Source organism: Augochlora pura, chromosome 3 (assembly GCF_028453695.1).
Source record: "Augochlora pura isolate Apur16 chromosome 3, APUR_v2.2.1, whole genome shotgun sequence".
Taxonomy (NCBI): Eukaryota; Metazoa; Arthropoda; class Insecta; order Hymenoptera; family Halictidae; genus Augochlora; species Augochlora pura.
The window spans coordinates 22,177,747-22,195,880 of record NC_135774.1 but is presented as its reverse complement, the minus strand read 5'-3'; the positions used below and the strand labels follow the sequence as shown (position 1 = coordinate 22,195,880).

Sequence of the window (18,134 nt, the reverse complement as noted above, 5' to 3'; positions counted from 1 at the left end):
CTGGCTTCTTCCCAATGTGCGCGTACCTATTACACATGTGTATGCGATGTATGTAGACACCGTACACAACGCCATTAGAGCAGACTGCGCGAAGGAGCGCGCGCTTGTCCGTCCATGGCCCATGGGACTATATTCTCACGGCAAAAGAGAACTACTTTTCTACACAGACTGGTTTTGGCTTCCTTATAAACGTTATTCACTTCTGTATAATATACCAAAGGGTACACTTGACATGTGTGCATGCTAGCTCATCTATACACGCGTGCATACGTGCACCATTCATATGCAAAACAATAAAAGCGCTGAAAGAATCTCTATCTTCTAGATACGACTGTGCAGCTGTCGCACACATGAGCCTTTAGATACAACTTTATTGCAATTTTAAAAAGAATTCGTTACGACATTAAAACTGACTGAAACGGTACGTTGTACAGTCTCATAATACTTATTTATTAACTATATTTGTTTCACAACAACCGACAAATAATTAATACTGTCATTGTTATCCCACATTTACATTTAATGAAAAATCTATAGACATTTTCTATATAGTGTTTAATGTTCTATAAGTTCAAATATGCATCTAATTCCGTATTTGAAAATATTACACCAACACACTGAGTGAAATATTAAATTTCCAATATTCTATTTTGGAAATTATATATTAAATTTTAATATACAACACAAGAGCATACTAATTTTATTTTTAACATGTACAATATACACCTGGAGTCTGTTATTTTGAAAAAAATATGTATGTAATGCATCCCAGTAGAGCGTTTAGGATAACTGCATGTACCTACATATACGTTCACGCACGCTTTCTTTCTACTTGCAGTTTGCTACGGCTCTTATACGAATAACGAAACGGAAGGTACAAAGTACTATATGAAGTACTTTTATGTGAATAGATTTTTGTTTTGTCAGATATTTATTACAGTTTAATAACGTATAATTGTTTTAATAAATTATTTTTGAGAAACACGTGAAATGAATCATTTGATGTCTATTTCGTACAGGTTAGTAAAATGTGATTTTCCTATTAACAACTAAGTAGTTAACTTAATCTAATATGAATTGCTTTATCGTATAAATAATTGTTTCACTTTCTTTATTTGATGAATATTATAAGTATGATTCTTATGTAAGCAAATATTTAACAGGTCTTCATGCTGTTGGTTACACAGAACACAGTCTTTATTGTCAACATTAAGTTCTGAAATACAAATACCACCTAGAATAGAACGGAAACCTACTGATATTTTACGTGTAACTAAACAAGAAAATCTTATTTTAAACCTTTTTGACATCTTAATATAGAATTTTAAAAAATTCTGTCCTGTATTAAAGGCTCTTGAACGTACAGTGCCACATGATCCACTGAGGACGCGTTACATATTTCATGATGATCCCTTTTTAATACCAGTGAAAAAAGCAGATTTTCATTATTATGCAATATCATATGTACATGGCAAAGATACAGCAAAGTGGATTTATAAAGAACATGGAGATTTATTTCCAAAAGACCTCTCAGTACCCAGAATTAAAGTAAATATTTTCTAATGCCATTACCTGTTTGTTCAAATTTAGTGTTTAATGATCTCTGCATTTTGTTTTTGCGTTTTATAGGCATTTGTACCACCAAAGGTATATAAAGATAAAAGTGAAGAATCAGAAGAAACATTGTTGCAAGCTATAGCGGACACAAACATCTCAGATGCATTAAATATTTACAAATTGTTGGATGGCGATGTTTCCAATTCAGCCAAACAAAGTCTTCTAGAATTACTGTGTTTCTCTAATTGTGCAGAGGATGCATTTCAAATGATATCAGTACAACGATGGTACTTAAGAGCAAAAGTGTTAAAAATACGGACGTAAGTTTGTAAAAAGTTCCTAAGATTCACTATTCCTTTGTAACAATTTAATTTTCCAGCCCCTACCCACTAGTAGAAGAATTATATAATTTCTTGAAAACTCAAGATCCCATAACAGTATCTAAGGCTCACAATGCTATGATCTGTGGCTTTGCGAAGTTTAGAGAAGTATAATAATTTTAGTTTATTTAAGTAATACTTTATCAGAATGTAGTATTAAATTAACTGAAATTTTGTAGTTACAGAAGGCCTGGTGTTTGTTTAAAGATTGTCAGGCAAATGATATTCCATTAAGTATCAATACTTATAATTGTATTATTGACACACTTGTAGAGTACATATCTAATAATGATTTAGAGTTAGAAAATTCATTATACAGTATTCTTGAAGATATAAATAACAAAGGAATTGCACCAGACGTTAGAACATTGAATGCTGCTCTTGCGGTAGTTAGTTCAATTTCAGAAATTGTCACAGCGGAAAATATTGCAAAACATTTACTTGTTGAATTCAAAAGACTTAATATAACATTTTCGTTAGCGACATATAATTATGCTATCAAAATATTTACTCGAGCAGGTAAACATTTCTTTAATTATTATCATATTTACTTGCACAGGTAAAGGTAAATTAACAAGGTTTTATATTTTTACAGGTGAAAGCACATATAATTGTTTCACAGACATTTTAAACTCAGTTGCACAACAGAACTTCACCATTCAGGACCCGAAAGATACAGAATTTTTTATCACGGCCATAGACGCAGCCCATTACAACTATTTCGATAAAGAGGCTGGTGACAAAGTGCTTGAGATACTTTTCACCGGAGACAATCTAAAATTTTTAAAGACCCTAACAACTGTGCGCTTTTTTTGATCTTACAAAGTACTTACCCGACGGTTGCCTAAGTAACAGATGTTCTAATTACAGGAATCTGCTTTCTTTTACTCGTATCTAAAATTAATGGTATCGACAAACACGTTTCAAGATTTTATGGAACGTTACCAGAAACTTGTGCCGAGTTTGCATATACCGGATGTTCGTGTTTATATGGAAATGTTAGCTTCTATTGAACTATATCCATTAGAAGTAATAGAAGAATATTTACCCAAAATTTGGTCAGATATAAAGATGTTTAGTATTGTGAACTCAGTCGTCAGTCTGTCTGCAATGGAAATAATGTCGCGTGTAGCTTCAAAGGTTCAACCGTCGACGAGAGCAATTTTCGCAAGTGCGGCTAAAGACACTTGGAATTACATAAAGGTTGGATATTCGTAGATGTTGCATTGAAATATTATATTAACGATAAACCGCTTACAAAATCTTTTAGAACGAAATGATAACACAAAGTCAAACGCAATTTTCAACTAGTACTGTTGGTTACATAGCTCTAATTTTACTAAGAAATGGCGACGTAGAAAATTCTATGAATGTTTTAACACACACCGTCAAGAATCTCGACTCGTTCATGCCAATGATGTCCAGAGCGCAAGTAGACGAATTATTTGAGCTATGCATTTCGGAGCAGCATTTCACACAAGCTCTTGTATGTGTTTATAATAATTCTCATAACGTATTTGCTTTTGTGCGAAACATTATCTCTTTTCTTTTCATTTCAGCTTGTTATCGAATATTGTATAAAGGTAGGATTTGTGACTACAGAAATGGCTAAAACATTGTATGATAATAGCGCATGTCTCGATAGTGTTGAGCTTGAGAAATTGAAAGCTTTAGTAAAAGAAGATGTAGTAAATTCTTTAAGTAATTAGAATTTAATTGATTTCAATTCGATGCAATAAAGAAATATTTGTAAGAGCTTGTCGTTGTGTTTTCTTAATATTTTATTGTTGCGTTTAAAACGAGAACTTAGACTGATGTATTGCTATGTTACATATAAAGTTTATGAAGAATTTCAATCAATATGTCATTCAAAGAATAAAAATTACACGCGTCATTGGAAGATATTAATGTCCTTGTCCCTCTAGGTAGGGTACGTACGATTAATAAATTAAGTTGTATAGCAGTGGGAGGTACTATCCTCTTGTCACTCAAATACTTATTTCCTGCATCGCATAGCTTAACATCGTAACTCACTCGACCATTTGAAGGAGTGGAATACTACGGTACCAACCGATACCAGAACGTTAAACCAAACCTCGGGAGGTTGTCGAGAAGAAGTCTTCTATACGTCTTCTAAACGTATTCGAGAAAAACCGAAATTATTGGTTTTGTTCGAACAACGAATAGAGTGATGGACGAGAAAGGAGAAGATGCGCCTCTTACATTGGAGAATGTACGTGAATTAATAAAGAAAGATGAACCAGACGTGGAGATTAACAGTTTGGAAGAAGAACCTGGATCGGGAAGAGGCGACAATTACACCTCTATGCTCTATCGTATACGAGTGAAAGGACAACAACGGAGGGAAACAACTAGTGGATCGATTGAATGGATTAATTACGAACGCGCTATCATCTACAAAGTATTACCTCGATCGAGGGAACATCGGGAGGCGTACAAAAGCGAACTGCTCTTTCGAAATGAGGTGGCATTCTATGAATACGTGTGGCCCACCCTGAATAAGTTGCAAACTGACGGCAATATTGTGTTCAATGGCGTTGCCAAAATTTATGCGGCACGAATCGATCTTATTGCTATGGAAGATTTAAGAGAAAGAGGTTTTAAAATGGCAGACAGAAGGAAGGGACTCGAACTTGACCATTTGAAGAGAGCATTAAAAGCGTTGGCTGGCTTCCATGCACTCAGTTTAACGCTTCGAGAAACGAGGCAAGTTGAACATTATCATTGTCTTTTCTTCCTTTCTTCATATTTTCTCTTCTGTCTAAATGAGTGAGTGCATGTGGGTGTACGGTACATTTCTAAACACGTAAGTATTAAGTTTATAATGCATAGTTTACGTATGTACGTAACACGTGTTTCAAAGGCCGGAAGAGTTTGCGAGACTGACAGATCCAGATGGAAGTCAAAGTATACGAGAGGTATTTTTTCGAACGGAGCATGAAGAGTGGTACCGACAGTATTACCAAGAAGCTGCGAAGAACGCTATCGAAATGGTGTCTGAAGGACTTTCTACCCGTGTGGAACCCAAGAGACTAGAAATAATGCAGAAATTCAGAGCATTCTTGAATGATAACGTATTTTTTCGTACAATGAGCGAAGTCGCTGCTGTTAGAGGACCCCTTACAGTCTTTTGTCACGGTGATTGTTGGACTAATAATATCCTTTTTAAAGATGATGCTGAACCAAACGAGGAAGTACGTACTACAGTGAACTTCACGTTTATTTTACTAAATTGATTGCACGAACGTTCTTCGTATAATTTCCATATAAAAATGTATAAAACTTGTACATATCAGGTTCTTTGTGTAACTCATAGCTATTTCAGCTAGGATTCGAGTGAGAATATTAAATTATGAGATCTGTTTCTTTTAGTACAATTTTATTATATAAATCTGTAAGATTCTTATATTACGATTCTCCTGTTTTCTTCCGTTATTTTTTTCTTTTTTTTAATCACTAATTTCAGGAGGAAAGTATTACATACTTTGATGATAGTAAAGCAAACAAATTCTCCTGCAATTGTTTTGTGTATTGTAATTTTGCTAAAAGGAAGTTTGTTTTATCGTGTAAATAAATAATATTCTATTCTTCATAATAAAGATAGTCTTGATAGGAATTTTTCCGCGAATATCGTTGCATACGCGTACACAAGACGGAACGTAATAGAAATGAATACGGCAAAAATAATTTTAACCGAAATTGTTGGTATTCATAAAATAAAACAAAGTCAAAGTAAAGTAATATTGAACGTCGTCTAAAAATTTAGCAAGAGTTTCAATTACGTTTACACTCGAATAACGCAACACCGTTACAGGATGTTTGTTTGGTCGATTTTCAACTAACTCGAGTCGGTTCGCTTGCTCTTGACCTCGTCAATTTTCTGTACTGTTGTACGAGTGGAGAGATTAGACGGGCTCACATGACACAGCTTCTTCAGCATTATCATTTCCATCTGATGTCTTCGTTGCACATCCTTAATCCAGATAACCCAGCAAAAGATCCTTCGGTAATGTGGGAACTGTAAGTAATATACTATAAAATTTATTTCTACAGCAGAACTAGGGAAACGGAAAATATTCACGTCTTCTAACTGTTGCACAGATTAAACGAGGAGATGCGACGTTGTGGACGTTTTGGAATAGGTATCGCATTAGACATTTTACCGATGAGTACATGCGAAAGTGAAGAAGCACCGGACATGTACGAAAAACTGGAAACAGGGAAAGAAAAACAAACAACTCGAGCACCACCGCAGGGAGGAGCTGAATGCGCGCAACTTATGACTGATCTAGTTGTAGAACTCGTTAACAATCACGCTTTGTAACTCGAACAACGAGCGATCTTTGCGAATAACCGAAATACAAACGGTTCAATGAAATAAAACAGGCCAACAAGTTGCAAAATTTTGTACATGAAAATCTGTTAAAGAATTGATAAATTTAACTATAATAACAATAGTTGCAAACAAATGAAGAAAAAATAATGCGCGATTTTCAATGTTTTCGAAAAATATTTTTACTCGACTCTTAATGATAGCCTTTGTCTAGTAGTTGTATCAGAGATTGTTGAACGTCATTTCAATGTCAATTGATAAATGTAAGTGAATCGATGCAAAAGTCATTCTTGACGTACTTCTATATCGCAGAAATAATATATACAGTATTAAAAATATCATTTATATGTCGTTTCATTTCGTGTCTGTTCTCGTTCGTTCAACCGATACTTATAAATTAATTATAAGTTAAAAAATGACTTACAGAACAGTTACGCCTGTTGCGGAGGCGTGTGAGCTGTTGGTTGCTGGGCCGCAGCCTGAGGACTCGGTGGTTGCTGTTGTTGTTGTTGTTGAGCGGCAGGTTGCCAGGGTGGATGTTGGTTCTGTTGCTGTTGTTGCTGCTGTTCTTGAGCTAAACGTTGTTGCGCTTGTTGCCTCGCTCGAAATTCAGCAGCTTTTAATTGTTCCAAGTGGAACTGTTGCCTCTCTGTAATTAATTGTTGCCTCTGATACTCGAGACCTTCGCGTTCTCTTTCCATTGTTGTTTCCAACTCCTCGAAATGTCGTAGTTTAATTTCCAGCTTCTTCATTTGCGTTTCAACTAACAACGCTACCAGTGACTTGATCTTTCGTTCTTCTACGGCAGCCAAATGCTTCGCCTTGACAGCTGCGGCCGCCAGTGCAGCAGCAGCTGCGGACTGCAACTGAGCATCTCGTACAACCTAGTAACGAGAAAGTGAGAAATTAATCCAATTAATATTACATATCGCAATATATTATACTTCACCTTATCTTTCTTTTCTTTCGCTTCCATTGCTTCAACATCCACAGGAGTTTTCGTATCCTCCTCAGATTCCTTCATCTCATCTTCTTTCTTTCCGATTTCCAATTGAGTTTGTTCAACTTCCGATTCCTTTGGCTTGTCTTGATCTTCCTTTTTCGTTTCTATCGGCGTAGATGTGGCTGAATGTGGTGAAGTTGCCGCTGTCGTCGGTACGCTTCCAGTAGTTGACGGTGTTGCAGTTTCATCTGGTGGTTCGGGCGGACCTGTACCGGCTATACCCGATTGTGCTAAGCCTGCAGCTGGATCAAATTTGCCTACAAGAAGAATCAATGATAATCATTAAAATATTATTGTAGACGTAACAGACGAAATTTGATTGTTACCATCTAAATTTGCACTAGCTTGAACGTTTCTCAAATGTTGGTTCAGCAAAGCAGCTGGTACTTGATCCTTGATAGCTGCAAATTCTTCCATGGCTGCTTTCGCAGCACTTGCTGCCACTCGTGGATCAACGACGGAAGCCAAAAACGCAACTGTACTCATAACAGGATTGCCCGCTTTCGAGAATGGTACCGGTTGATAGGCCAAAGGACCCAATCCTTCTGGACCCCCTTCTTCCAAGTACGGGTCTTCTATTGGAAGTCGTAAGAAATGTAATATGCACTCATCCTGGGTTCTCGAGCCGACATGTTCGCAAACTTTATTCCAGTCATCCTTATGCAATTCTAATCCCTCTAACAATAACAATGTCTCCTGTTCCGTCCAGTCGCGAGTAGCACCTGCAGCTTGTTTGTTCTTTAAAACTGCTGGCTTCCTCGAATACTGATCTATTTTTAATCCAAAGTTTGCCATCGCTCCAGCAGAGGCTTTTTCTTCCACTCCTAATACGCTTGACTTCTTCTCTAGATCGAGTAAGGTTTTTGCAGCCGACGGTTGGGGTGTTTTCGGCGGGTTTGGATTCACTGGAGCTAAGCCTGACGGTGTGTCCGACAATACATGGAAATGCGATGTCGGCGGAGGTCCCATAGGCGTCGGTCTCGATTCTGCATCCACCTGATAATTGATAAGTCCCCACTGTTCTAAAAACGCATGTACACGCATAATCGCGCATACATCACCAGCCAAGTTACGTCTGCAAGCCGTCGATGTGATATACTCCGTAGGATTTAATCTATAGGTATCTATCATAAAATTCCTGTACGCTAAATATATTTCTGGCGTTTTAGATTTGTTTTTACCATTGAAAAACTCTGACAGAGCTCTTTTCTCAATAGTGTGTATCGAATTGTAGTCGAACCAAGCAGAGTAACTGGGAACAACGATGTGATGAGTCTGCTCTGTTACATTGTCTTCTGGTTCATCACCTTTGCTACCATCACCTCTTTCTTTACTGGCATCACGTTCTTCTCTGTCTTGAGTGCTTTGAGAACTTCCTTTGTCACCTTCCATCGGTTCATCTAGATCTGCGATGTTACCAGATTTTAATGGTTGGAGTTCATTATCTTGCTTTTTACTTCCCGTACTCGTTAAAGTAGCTCCGCTTGTCGGAGCGTTCCCTTGACCCGTAATTGGTGGATTTGTAGGTGTAGCAACTACTTCTACGATCCGAGGTTCTGTCGGAGGATCCACCATTCCTAGCGTAAGGTCGTCTTCTTCCTCTTCCGCGCCACGAGACTTTTTCGGAGTCGCCAGTGACGACGTTGACGAAGTACTTTGGACACCCGATGGCGCTCTTGCGCTTTTACGTTTCCCTGGTTTTGGAGGTGGGCTAGGAGATCGTTTTCGTTTTGGTTTTTTGGCAGAAGGTGGTGGATGCGACGGCTGAGCCATTAAATCTTCTACTGAGAGCCTGTACTTGTGTATTTTCTTCTGACCATTCTCATCTATTTCATAATCCTCCTCGTTCATCCATTCGTTATATTGATCTAAATCTAGCGCCCATGTCGCCGATACTTTATACACTGATTTCACGCTGGCATTTGTAATTGTTCCTTCTGGAAAATCCCAGGGAAGGTCTAAGCTAGTCCAAGAATCATAACTATCTGGAAAGTAATACCAATGGAGAAGAACGGATCTATCGCGTCTCATGCAAGGCCGCGCATATTCTTCCTCCATAGGATCCACGGAAGGATAAACAATGTGAGTAGCATCAGCTTCATTTTCTGTGATGGTACCCTGATGTCGACGAACTGCTTCTTTCACTTTTGCTGCTGTCGATTTGTCTACGTCTGCTCGCACATATATACTTGGTATTGTAAAACATCTATTTTGAACTAAAGCTCGTTCCGCTGCCATCAACATGTCCACTGTTCTATCTGTTCGTGATCCTGACTGAAAGATTAATTATTTACGAATCATTTTAGCATTATCAGTATTATATTATTTTATGCAATTACCTTTCCTGCAGGAAAATCAAATCTACGCCATCCTTGCTCCTGTTTAAAACGATACGTTGTAGCAAGTATATGACACAAGCCACCACCTGGTTTAAAATCTAAGAAACATTTCATCTGAAAATATTATTGATCACATTAATTTCATAATAATATTCCAACTGTATAATAACATTCGGTCATACTTATCGATTACATACAGGAAGTCTGGTCATTGGTGGCTTCGAAACATTTTTTCCTAAATTATCTTCTTGAAATTGCAACAATTGTACTATCAAAGTAGCTAAACTTTTATTAGTAGGAGGATCCGTTTGTACATACTGCAAAATACAAAGCAATAGTTAAATTATGTTCATTACCCTAAAAATTTATATGAAACTACATCCTTCCAAAATCAAAGCCATTTTTATTATAACGGAAATGGTTTGGTAGAGATATCATTGACACTATCTTTAAAATGAATTAGAATCGAAAAATCATAACAGAGCTTAGAAATTATCGTAAAATGGTTCTTAGAGGTTTGACGCCGGGTATCTGGACATACCTTTTTGCAGTTTTTTAACAGCCACTGTTTCACTCCGTCGAGCTGTGTGAGAATTTCTTGGGATTCGAAAAATTTTGCATTGGGACCTCCGTCCTTTTTTGGTCCTAATGCCAGCATCTTTTACGAAATATTCACTTGAAAAATTGTCAAATACGTTGTAAGAAAGAACGCCGCGTTTATTGCAAACATGACACGCCTCTGAAGTTAGTCAGGACTACAGCATTTCTATGAACAAACATTTCGACGCGTACAGAAGTTTCCAATTATGTAACGATTTCAACTGTATATTTCTGTTTTGCTAAAGTAACTCATTGATAATGATGTAAAAAGATATTTTGTACTTGTGTGATTGTCATTATACATTACTTACTGTAAACTTTTCTTCACAGGACAAAATTCTATCCAGCAGCTATGGTGTTTTTGACGATTGGTAAACATGTTCTCGGACGATCTTTAATATGGTGGATCAATGTTTTCTGAACATACATATGCTAGATGCTGGACCATTATTGCTGACTGTGGAATTCGGTACAATTTAGCTCTATCGTTTAATCGTAATTTAAAATAATTTTGCTTGTCGTATTGTGTGAAATTATTTAAATTTGGTGGGAGTATGAATTTATTAAATTACAATATATTGGTAAATTGAAATATAGACATGAAGATTATGATTACAGATTATTTTCAGTATGTATACTTATTTTCAGGTACAATAAGTATGTCCAATGAGAATGACATCGATATAAATAATGAATTTGAAAATTTATTATTTGCCGAAGAAAAAGCTCAAAACGTTGGTTACGAAGAAGGTTATGAGACTGGTAAACAGCAGTTGATAAAAGGATTTCATTTAGGTTACCACAGAGCAAGTTTAATAGGTGCACAGTTGGGATACTATTGCGGTGTTTTAGAGCAATATTTAAGTTCGGACAAATCCAAATCAGAGAAAGCAGTTTCTATTGCAAAACAACTTCTCCAAGAGATTTATAAATTCCCATCATTTAATAGTGAATCTGTGGATTTGATGGAAAGTATAGATAATATCAAAGTCAAATATGCCAAATTTTGTGCAATAACAAAGACGAGTTCTTTGTATCCAGAAGCAGACAAACTTGAATTTTAATATACCGGAAAAAAAAACATCATTATGTATGATAAACATTTTGAAGAAATTTTAAATTTTATAAATATGTATGATAAATTAATAAATTGTCATATAGTTGATTTCATTACGGATAATTTGTGGAAAATGTGTTTGCCAGATGAATTGAGATTAGAGTTAGAAAATGATGATATTGAATGCATCCGCTGGGTAGAGGACGACAGCCATCCTAACCTTAATCAATTTATTAAACTATCCAGGTCTCTTTCTCTACAAACTTGTTCTGTAGAAATAAATTCAATGGATCTTGCAAATGTATTACCGGTCATCTATAATTTAAATAAATGTAAATACAAAGATGTTAAAACTGAATTTATGAATGCCAAAAAATCACATGAAGTTGAATGTCTTGGAAATATTGTGGGAGAAGTAGCAGCATCTACTAGAAGTTTAGTAATAGATGCTGGTGCTGGCAAAGCATATTTGTCGACATTTCTAGCTGAAAATCATAATGTTCCTGTACTTGCAATAGATTCTTCGCAATCGTGTTGCAAAGGAGCAATTTGTAGACAGAAGAAATTAAAGAAAAGAACAAAATACTCCCAGAATTTGGTATCTATGATACTTTGTTTTATGTTACTTATGTTTTTATTTAATTACAAAATCTAAACGTAATGTAGTTCATTTTAGGTCCAATATATAGTCGACGAAATAGACGAAAACACAAACTACGTAAAAATGATAAATGAAAATTTTCACGAATGGAAATTAAATAAAAACCTTATCTTGACTGGCTTGCATGCTTGTGGATCTCTTACTCATTCGATTATTAAAACTTTTTTAGCCACAAAAGATATTCACCTCTTGTGCATTGTGCCTTGTTGTTATCATTTAACAAACGAGACGTTGAATGAAACAATTCATTTTTCTAAAAATGCTAGAATGTTGGCTCAACAATCTATTGAAAGAAGCACTAAAAGTAAAACCGTGTCTTCGTCGTTATTTTACAGAGCAGTTTTACAAGTGATACTACATTCCATAGGTATAATATTATTCTTCTATTCCATCAACAATTTAAGGCTTTTAATAAAATGTTTCTTCTTCATTTGGTTTATTAGGTGTTCACAATGCTAGAGTAGGTCGCGGAGGACCTTTGCAAGATTTTCCAAGTTATGCCTTGTGGGCATTTTCAAGAATAGGAGTAGACCCAAAGAAGGTACAATATCCATGTTTGATACGACAATTGAAAAGAAATAATTATGTTCGTTAAACAAATGGTTTAAGTTCGTTTAATTGATACAGATACCACCTGTGGAAACATTGGAAAACGTTTATCAGTTACACAAAGATCTGTCTAAACGATTTTATGCTTTTCAAATGTTACGGATACATACAGGTCTTGTATTAGAAGCAGCTATTATGCTGGATAGAATATTGTTTTTACAAAAAAGCAATTTATGCTCCAAAGTTGCTATATTACGTTTATTTGACCCAATTTTATCTCCACGACATTATGGTATCTTTGCAATTAAATAATACAAAAGGACATACAGTTAATAAAAAAAGACCGTTGTTTCATACACAGTATGATTTCTTAGATGTTATACAAATGAATTGCGTAAATAATTAAAGAAATAAAAAAACGTTGTGATACACAATACATTTTTTAAGAATTCGATAGAATCATGTGTCATTTATTTCAGTAGATTGAAGATAGTCCTTAACAGAAGTAAATCCTTCCTCCTGTGCTATGGGAGCTAAGATTCCTGTTGGAGGTAAACCACTTCTGGTCCTGCATATACTGCAATTACATAAGTCTCTGCATGGTGGACAAGCCCAATTCTAAAAGTATATAACACCAAGGTTATTATGAAAATTTAAATCAAAGTAGAAACAGCAGAAAATGAATATCATTGAGCTGCTTACAGGGTCTTTTAATGCATCCAGTGCACTTTCACCATATCGTCCTCTTAAACATGGTCCACAAAATTGTCCTCTAATTCCAATACATACTCCTGAGCGGCAAACTGTCTTTGTATCTAAAGTCTTCTGTCGACATTGATGACAACTAGTTCCTTTAATTTTACAATATTGTTTACCACTACTCTTTTCTGCTATATTGTTCAACATGTGTTCTGTAATTTCATCAACGGATGGTATGCTATCTGGATCGTAAGGTGCCTTAGATACTTTATAACCTTTCCTTTTCGGTCTATATATGTCATCGTCATCGGTATCATGATCATCGTAATCATCATCAGTACTGTTATCGTTGCAGTATTGTTCGTTTTCCTGATCGACGTCGCATACTCCCATTTTCATAAGATCAAGCGACCGTTGAAACGGCTTTGCCCATGGGAATAAAACCTGTAATTTAGGCTTGTTTCCATTAGTCTTATCCGAATCATCATTAGTTTTACCTTTGGATCGACTTCTGGTATTGTATTTTTTACGAAATTCTAGACGAACATTCCGAACTTTGAAATTATCGTTAGTGATGGCACCAGAGATAGTTCTACGTCTCTTTTTCGGCGGTTCATTTTCCAAATTTTCCGTGTCATTGGACTTTGATTTTAAATCTTTTAATTCATTCGACTGAGATTTTATTTCTTTAAAGAACTCGGCAAACTGTAACGATGAAAACGATCAGCAACATGAAAAGACATACATAGGTTAGCAATTCAAATGGAAAACTTAAAAATACTTACGACAGCGTTTCTTTCGGCTATATTCTTCTCTCGAAAACTATCGTAATCGTCCTTACTCATGTTAAAATTATTAATCAAATGCCCGTTTAACACGAAGTCGAAGTAGAAGTATTCAAACTTAAACGTGTAAACAAAAACTAACTACATTAATACTGACGGCGAACTGACCCTTCAAGTATTATTATTGCGTTTTTTCCGATGTAGAGTGCGCGATGCGTCATCATGACGAATTGAACGGGAAATTTTGGCGGGTAAAACTGTCACGACAAGCACGCAACAGGTAAATACGTATCCATTGTAGATTAACGAGGTGTAATTTGAAGTACTCTCGCTCTATCTAGAGGCCGTACAAGTACTGTACAGATACAAAGAACTAAGAATGAAACAACAACGGATTACATTTTGATTGTGACGGTTCTTCGTTCCATACTTACGGTTGCACATTATCTCTTATTCTCGTGTTCTATATTCGAAGAGTAACAAGAATATAACGTGTCTCGGTTATAATTTTGTTCTGCACTTACAGATAAGATAGGAGCCACGGTACATTATAAGCCTATTGTTCTCGATCTTATCTATAAGAAAGCAATCAGGCGACTGAAACTTTTAGCAATGATAAAACAAAATCAATTTTGTCAATGATTTAGTTAAACAAATATGTATATTCGATTGCTGTACAGTTGTTTAGCAGCGTTGAGGATGTTTTCAGGGAACGTTATTAAATAGAAATGATTGCTAGAGAAGCCTTATCACGGGTTACTTTCAAATACAAACAGTTTTAGGACTGAAATAGTTGGGCCTGATTTGTCTTCGCTTTCTTATCATCGATTCGGAGTATTTCTGATTAGACTGTACACTTTCAAGAGGATCGAGCAAAGAGCTCGTGAAACGTTTATTCGACTTTCCGTATTTCGTATTCCGTACTCCGCATTCTACAGTTGATCTATCTAGTATCTGTTCGATTTGATGCACGATCGTACTCGCCACACGAGCGTGTAAGACACGGGAAGAGGGATAATCATTTAGTATCGTGTCGTGTGAGCGCAATCGATCATCGTCATTTGCCGATCCACAAAGGTAAATACCTTGCTATTGTACAATAATTTAAAAAAAAAACGCTACGGTGTTTCGCCGCGGTGATAACGATATGTTCACGATTGTCTTTAATACGATGAACGTTAATGTTCTCGTTGATAACGTTGCGTGTTTCTTTATTTTATTTTCGATTGGAACCGGATCGAATTTTATCGAGCGGTCGTTAACGAGACCCACAACGGCTTTAAATGTGATTCACGTAGAACGATTGATCTACTAGCTTGTCAATTTGAAAGAAAACTAATCGATTATAAGTGAGTCAGAAATAAATGTTTCTTTGGTGAAAGTTAGACTCGGTCACCTAGAACCATGCGTCCGATATGATTTCGCGTACAGCATTAATCGATGTTCTATCTAGTCCGCAACGATATCTGAAGCATTATCGACACATCGAACGACAGCAAAATTACTTTACATTTGAATGTTACAGATCGATATACCGTTATAGACAAGACAGATTTAAGAAACAAGAATGGAATCTCTGGCTAAAAACATACTTCATAGAACAGGTGTAGTATCAAGAGGCAAACTGCTGAATTTGTTCCGTCAGGTAAGGATAATTAAGGTACATAGGTACGTATCAAAACGCAAACGGTAATATTGTTTTGTAGAACGTGCAAAATCGAACGCTCACGTCTCAACAAGTTTTCGACCGAGAATCCAAATATGGTGCTCACAATTACCACCCCCTTCCCGTGGCCTTGTGCAAAGCCGAGGGTGTTTTCATGTTGGACGTGGAAGGTAAACGGTACTACGACTTTCTGAGCGCTTACTCCGCCGTGAACCAGGGTCATTGCCATCCGAGAATATACAAGGCCCTCACGGAACAAGCAAAAGTTTTGACTTTGACATCGAGGGCCTTCTACTCCGATGTGTTAGGTGAATTTGAAGAGTTTGTTACAAAACTTTTTGGGTACGCAACAACTACGATATCGATTCGAAATTACTAATTTGCAGATCTTTATGCATTCTTCTCTTTCTTAAATAATTTTGACAAATTAAAATCACTACATCAACATTCGTATTTACTTTTAATCTTTTCACCGTTTTATATTTCACCTATCACATTTTTTATATAAATGCATAAAATCCGCAGTTTACACATTACAAACATATTTCGCCGTATAAACGAAGGTCGTTCTTTTTAGATATGACAAATGGCTACCGATGAATACCGGAGTGGAAGGTGGCGAGACCGCATGCAAACTGGCACGAAGATGGGGCTACACTACCAAGGGAATACCATCATATGAAGCAAAAATCGTGTTCGCCGAAGGTAACTTTTGGGGGAGGACAATGAGCGCAGTTTCTTCGAGTACAGATCCGACCAGCTACAGTGGGTTCGGTCCGTTCATGCCCGGGTTCGAGTTGGTTCCGTACGATGATCTTGCTGCGCTCGAAACAAAATTGGCTGATCCGAACGTTTGCGCGTTTATGGTAGAGCCTATACAAGGAGAAGCTGGTGTGGTCGTACCGAAGGTAGCATATCCGAATTCATAATTGATGATTCTCGAAGTCGAATCGAAAAATTGAAAAATATAATTTTTTCAATTCAAGGACGGTTATTTGAAAGGAGTGAGAGAACTCTGCACCAAGCACAATGTTTTGTGGATAGCGGACGAGGTACAGACTGGACTGGCGAGAACAGGAAAGCGTTTGGCTGTGGACCACGAAAACGTTAAGCCGGATATCTTGATTCTTGGCAAAGCACTGTCCGGTGGTTTTTACCCAGTTTCTGGCGTATTGGCCAATGACCCGGTAATGTTAACCATTAAGCCAGGCGAGCACGGCTCGACATATGGCGGCAATCCTCTGGGATGCAGGGTAGCTTTGGAAGCGCTCCGTGTGCTCGAAGAGGAGAAGTTGGCGGAGAACGCCGAAAAGCTCGGTCAAATCCTGAGGTCCGAGCTTCGAAAGCTGCCGAATGATGTTGTCACGCTGGTCAGAGGAAAAGGTCTTCTAAATGCTATCGTCATCAACGAAAGTATCGACGCCATGGAAATCTGCTTGAAAATGAGAGACGCGGGCTTGCTGGCAAAACCAACACATGGACACATCATTCGACTGGCTCCGCCGTTGGTTATTACGGAAGCACAGATGAAGGAGTGCGTCGAGATTATTTCGAAAACCATAATGCAATACACAAATTAACCCTCGACTATTTGTAATCTGTGTGACCCTGATGTGCAACTCGCGGATATTGTAAATATAAGCAGGTCTTGTTTCGCGCGAACAAAATCCACTGGAGGCCATCGTGAACAAAATATTATGAGTTGCATTCGATGACATGCTGTTATCTGCTATACTATATTCGCCAGCAACGAAGAAAAATTGGTCGCCGGTTATTAATAGTTTAACGCGGTACAATTCTGTATTCTTTGATCGACGTTTATTCCAACATTTTACGGGCGACTGTCATCGACACAAATATGTATAACGCCGCGATATCGTGTTTGAGGATTGAAGTGATAAACGCTCATACGACTTTAAAGCAATTTGTTCTTGACTTGTTGGACGGCTGTATTTGTTTGTGCATCGGTAATATCGACACATATACGTGTAATCGATTTCATCTTATCGGGTATTAACAGTAAAAACGGTCGATAAGCGATAAGAAGCCGACGGTCTCCCTCGCAGCGGATGTTTATAACACCGTTACATTTTTACAATCTTCGTAATCGATCTTGCTTTCGTTAATACAGTAGTAGCATTATCTCGGTCGGAAATGCTGTTTCGAAATATTCTAAGTATCTTAATCACATGATAATGAATTGCAAACGGTGAGTTGATTTGACGGTGTCCTAAAAACTGTAAGACACGAGTATCTGTATCGGTTTATTCCATCTTACGAGTGTTTGCAACCTTTCGGATTAGTATATTATTTGCTGTTTTTCGTTTGCTCGCCACAGCGACGCCGCAATAAAAGGCGTCTTCGCACACGTCATTATCAGACATGAAATCTTTCGTTGTGTCGAAGGAATTTATTTGAAATCCTTTCCCAGTATCAATCGTATACATAAACATTTCGTGTAAATAAGCTTCAATATTACCTTCC

General features: G+C 36.9%; 7 protein-coding genes across 12 annotated transcripts; 5 read left to right on the top strand and 2 right to left on the bottom strand.

Annotated features, from left to right (window-relative positions):
- Nucleotides 1-814: 814 nt before the first annotated feature.
- On the top strand, nt 815-3,692 carry LOC144479098 (small ribosomal subunit protein mS39). Of its 2 annotated transcripts, none has more exons than XM_078197610.1 (10): nt 815-1,019; nt 1,164-1,269; nt 1,351-1,548; nt 1,630-1,877; nt 1,937-2,045; nt 2,123-2,456; nt 2,533-2,738; nt 2,808-3,140; nt 3,208-3,423; nt 3,497-3,692. In XM_078197610.1, the coding sequence occupies exons 1-10, from the start codon at nt 991-993 to the stop codon at nt 3,644-3,646; spliced, it is 1,929 nt and encodes a 642-aa protein (XP_078053736.1). In that variant the 5' UTR covers nt 815-990; the 3' UTR covers nt 3,647-3,692. The 2 variants fall into 2 exon arrangements, with proteins under 2 accessions (XP_078053736.1, XP_078053735.1); XM_078197609.1 differs by having other exon boundaries at nt 2,117-2,456.
- Nucleotides 3,693-3,823: 131 nt separating this feature from the next.
- LOC144479100 (uncharacterized) lies at nt 3,824-6,629 on the top strand. Its single transcript, XM_078197612.1, has 4 exons — nt 3,824-4,664; nt 4,822-5,152; nt 5,773-5,978; nt 6,060-6,629. The coding sequence occupies exons 1-4, from the start codon at nt 4,129-4,131 to the stop codon at nt 6,280-6,282; spliced, it is 1,296 nt and encodes a 431-aa protein (XP_078053738.1). The 5' UTR covers nt 3,824-4,128; the 3' UTR covers nt 6,283-6,629.
- On the bottom strand, nt 4,895-10,630 carry Mor (SWI/SNF- related protein mor). Of its 2 annotated transcripts, none has more exons than XM_078197605.1 (8): nt 10,545-10,630; nt 10,175-10,399; nt 9,831-9,950; nt 9,634-9,747; nt 7,621-9,568; nt 7,241-7,551; nt 6,716-7,175; nt 4,895-5,990 (listed from the first exon to the last, which is right to left on the bottom strand). In XM_078197605.1, exons 2-7 carry the CDS (start codon nt 10,289-10,291, stop codon nt 6,723-6,725), a joined length of 3,063 nt encoding a protein of 1,020 aa, XP_078053731.1. In that variant the 5' UTR covers nt 10,292-10,399; nt 10,545-10,630; the 3' UTR covers nt 4,895-5,990; nt 6,716-6,722. The 2 variants fall into 2 exon arrangements, with proteins under 2 accessions (XP_078053731.1, XP_078053730.1); XM_078197604.1 differs by having other exon boundaries at nt 4,895-5,976.
- Nucleotides 10,392-11,297, top strand: LOC144479105 (uncharacterized). 3 transcript variants are annotated; one of them, XM_078197618.1, is made up of 3 exons: nt 10,392-10,477; nt 10,564-10,702; nt 10,882-11,297. In XM_078197618.1, exons 2-3 carry the CDS (start codon nt 10,633-10,635, stop codon nt 11,295-11,297), a joined length of 486 nt encoding a protein of 161 aa, XP_078053744.1. In that variant the 5' UTR covers nt 10,392-10,477; nt 10,564-10,632. The 3 variants fall into 3 exon arrangements, with proteins under 3 accessions (XP_078053744.1, XP_078053743.1, XP_078053746.1); XM_078197617.1 differs by having other exon boundaries at nt 10,411-10,496; XM_078197620.1 differs by lacking the exon at nt 10,392-10,477 and having other exon boundaries at nt 10,513-10,814.
- Nucleotides 11,298-11,321: 24 nt separating this feature from the next.
- On the top strand, nt 11,322-12,949 carry LOC144479102 (putative methyltransferase-like protein 25). Its single transcript, XM_078197614.1, has 4 exons — nt 11,322-11,888; nt 11,967-12,318; nt 12,395-12,492; nt 12,579-12,949. The coding sequence occupies exons 1-4, from the start codon at nt 11,322-11,324 to the stop codon at nt 12,810-12,812; spliced, it is 1,251 nt and encodes a 416-aa protein (XP_078053740.1). The 3' UTR covers nt 12,813-12,949.
- LOC144479104 (uncharacterized) lies at nt 12,921-14,684 on the bottom strand. Of its 2 annotated transcripts, XM_078197616.1 has the most exons (4): nt 14,419-14,443; nt 13,985-14,339; nt 13,203-13,904; nt 12,921-13,118 (listed from the first exon to the last, which is right to left on the bottom strand). In XM_078197616.1, exons 2-4 carry the CDS (start codon nt 14,042-14,044, stop codon nt 12,960-12,962), a joined length of 921 nt encoding a protein of 306 aa, XP_078053742.1. In that variant the 5' UTR covers nt 14,045-14,339; nt 14,419-14,443; the 3' UTR covers nt 12,921-12,959. The 2 variants fall into 2 exon arrangements, with proteins under 2 accessions (XP_078053742.1, XP_078053741.1); XM_078197615.1 differs by having other exon boundaries at nt 13,985-14,684.
- Nucleotides 14,685-14,935: 251 nt separating this feature from the next.
- Nucleotides 14,936-17,805, top strand: LOC144479099 (ornithine aminotransferase, mitochondrial). The gene is made up of 5 exons (XM_078197611.1): nt 14,936-15,061; nt 15,510-15,629; nt 15,691-15,992; nt 16,228-16,558; nt 16,637-17,805. The coding sequence occupies exons 2-5, from the start codon at nt 15,552-15,554 to the stop codon at nt 17,228-17,230; spliced, it is 1,305 nt and encodes a 434-aa protein (XP_078053737.1). The 5' UTR covers nt 14,936-15,061; nt 15,510-15,551; the 3' UTR covers nt 17,231-17,805.
- The last annotated feature ends 329 nt before the right edge of the window (nt 17,806-18,134 follow it).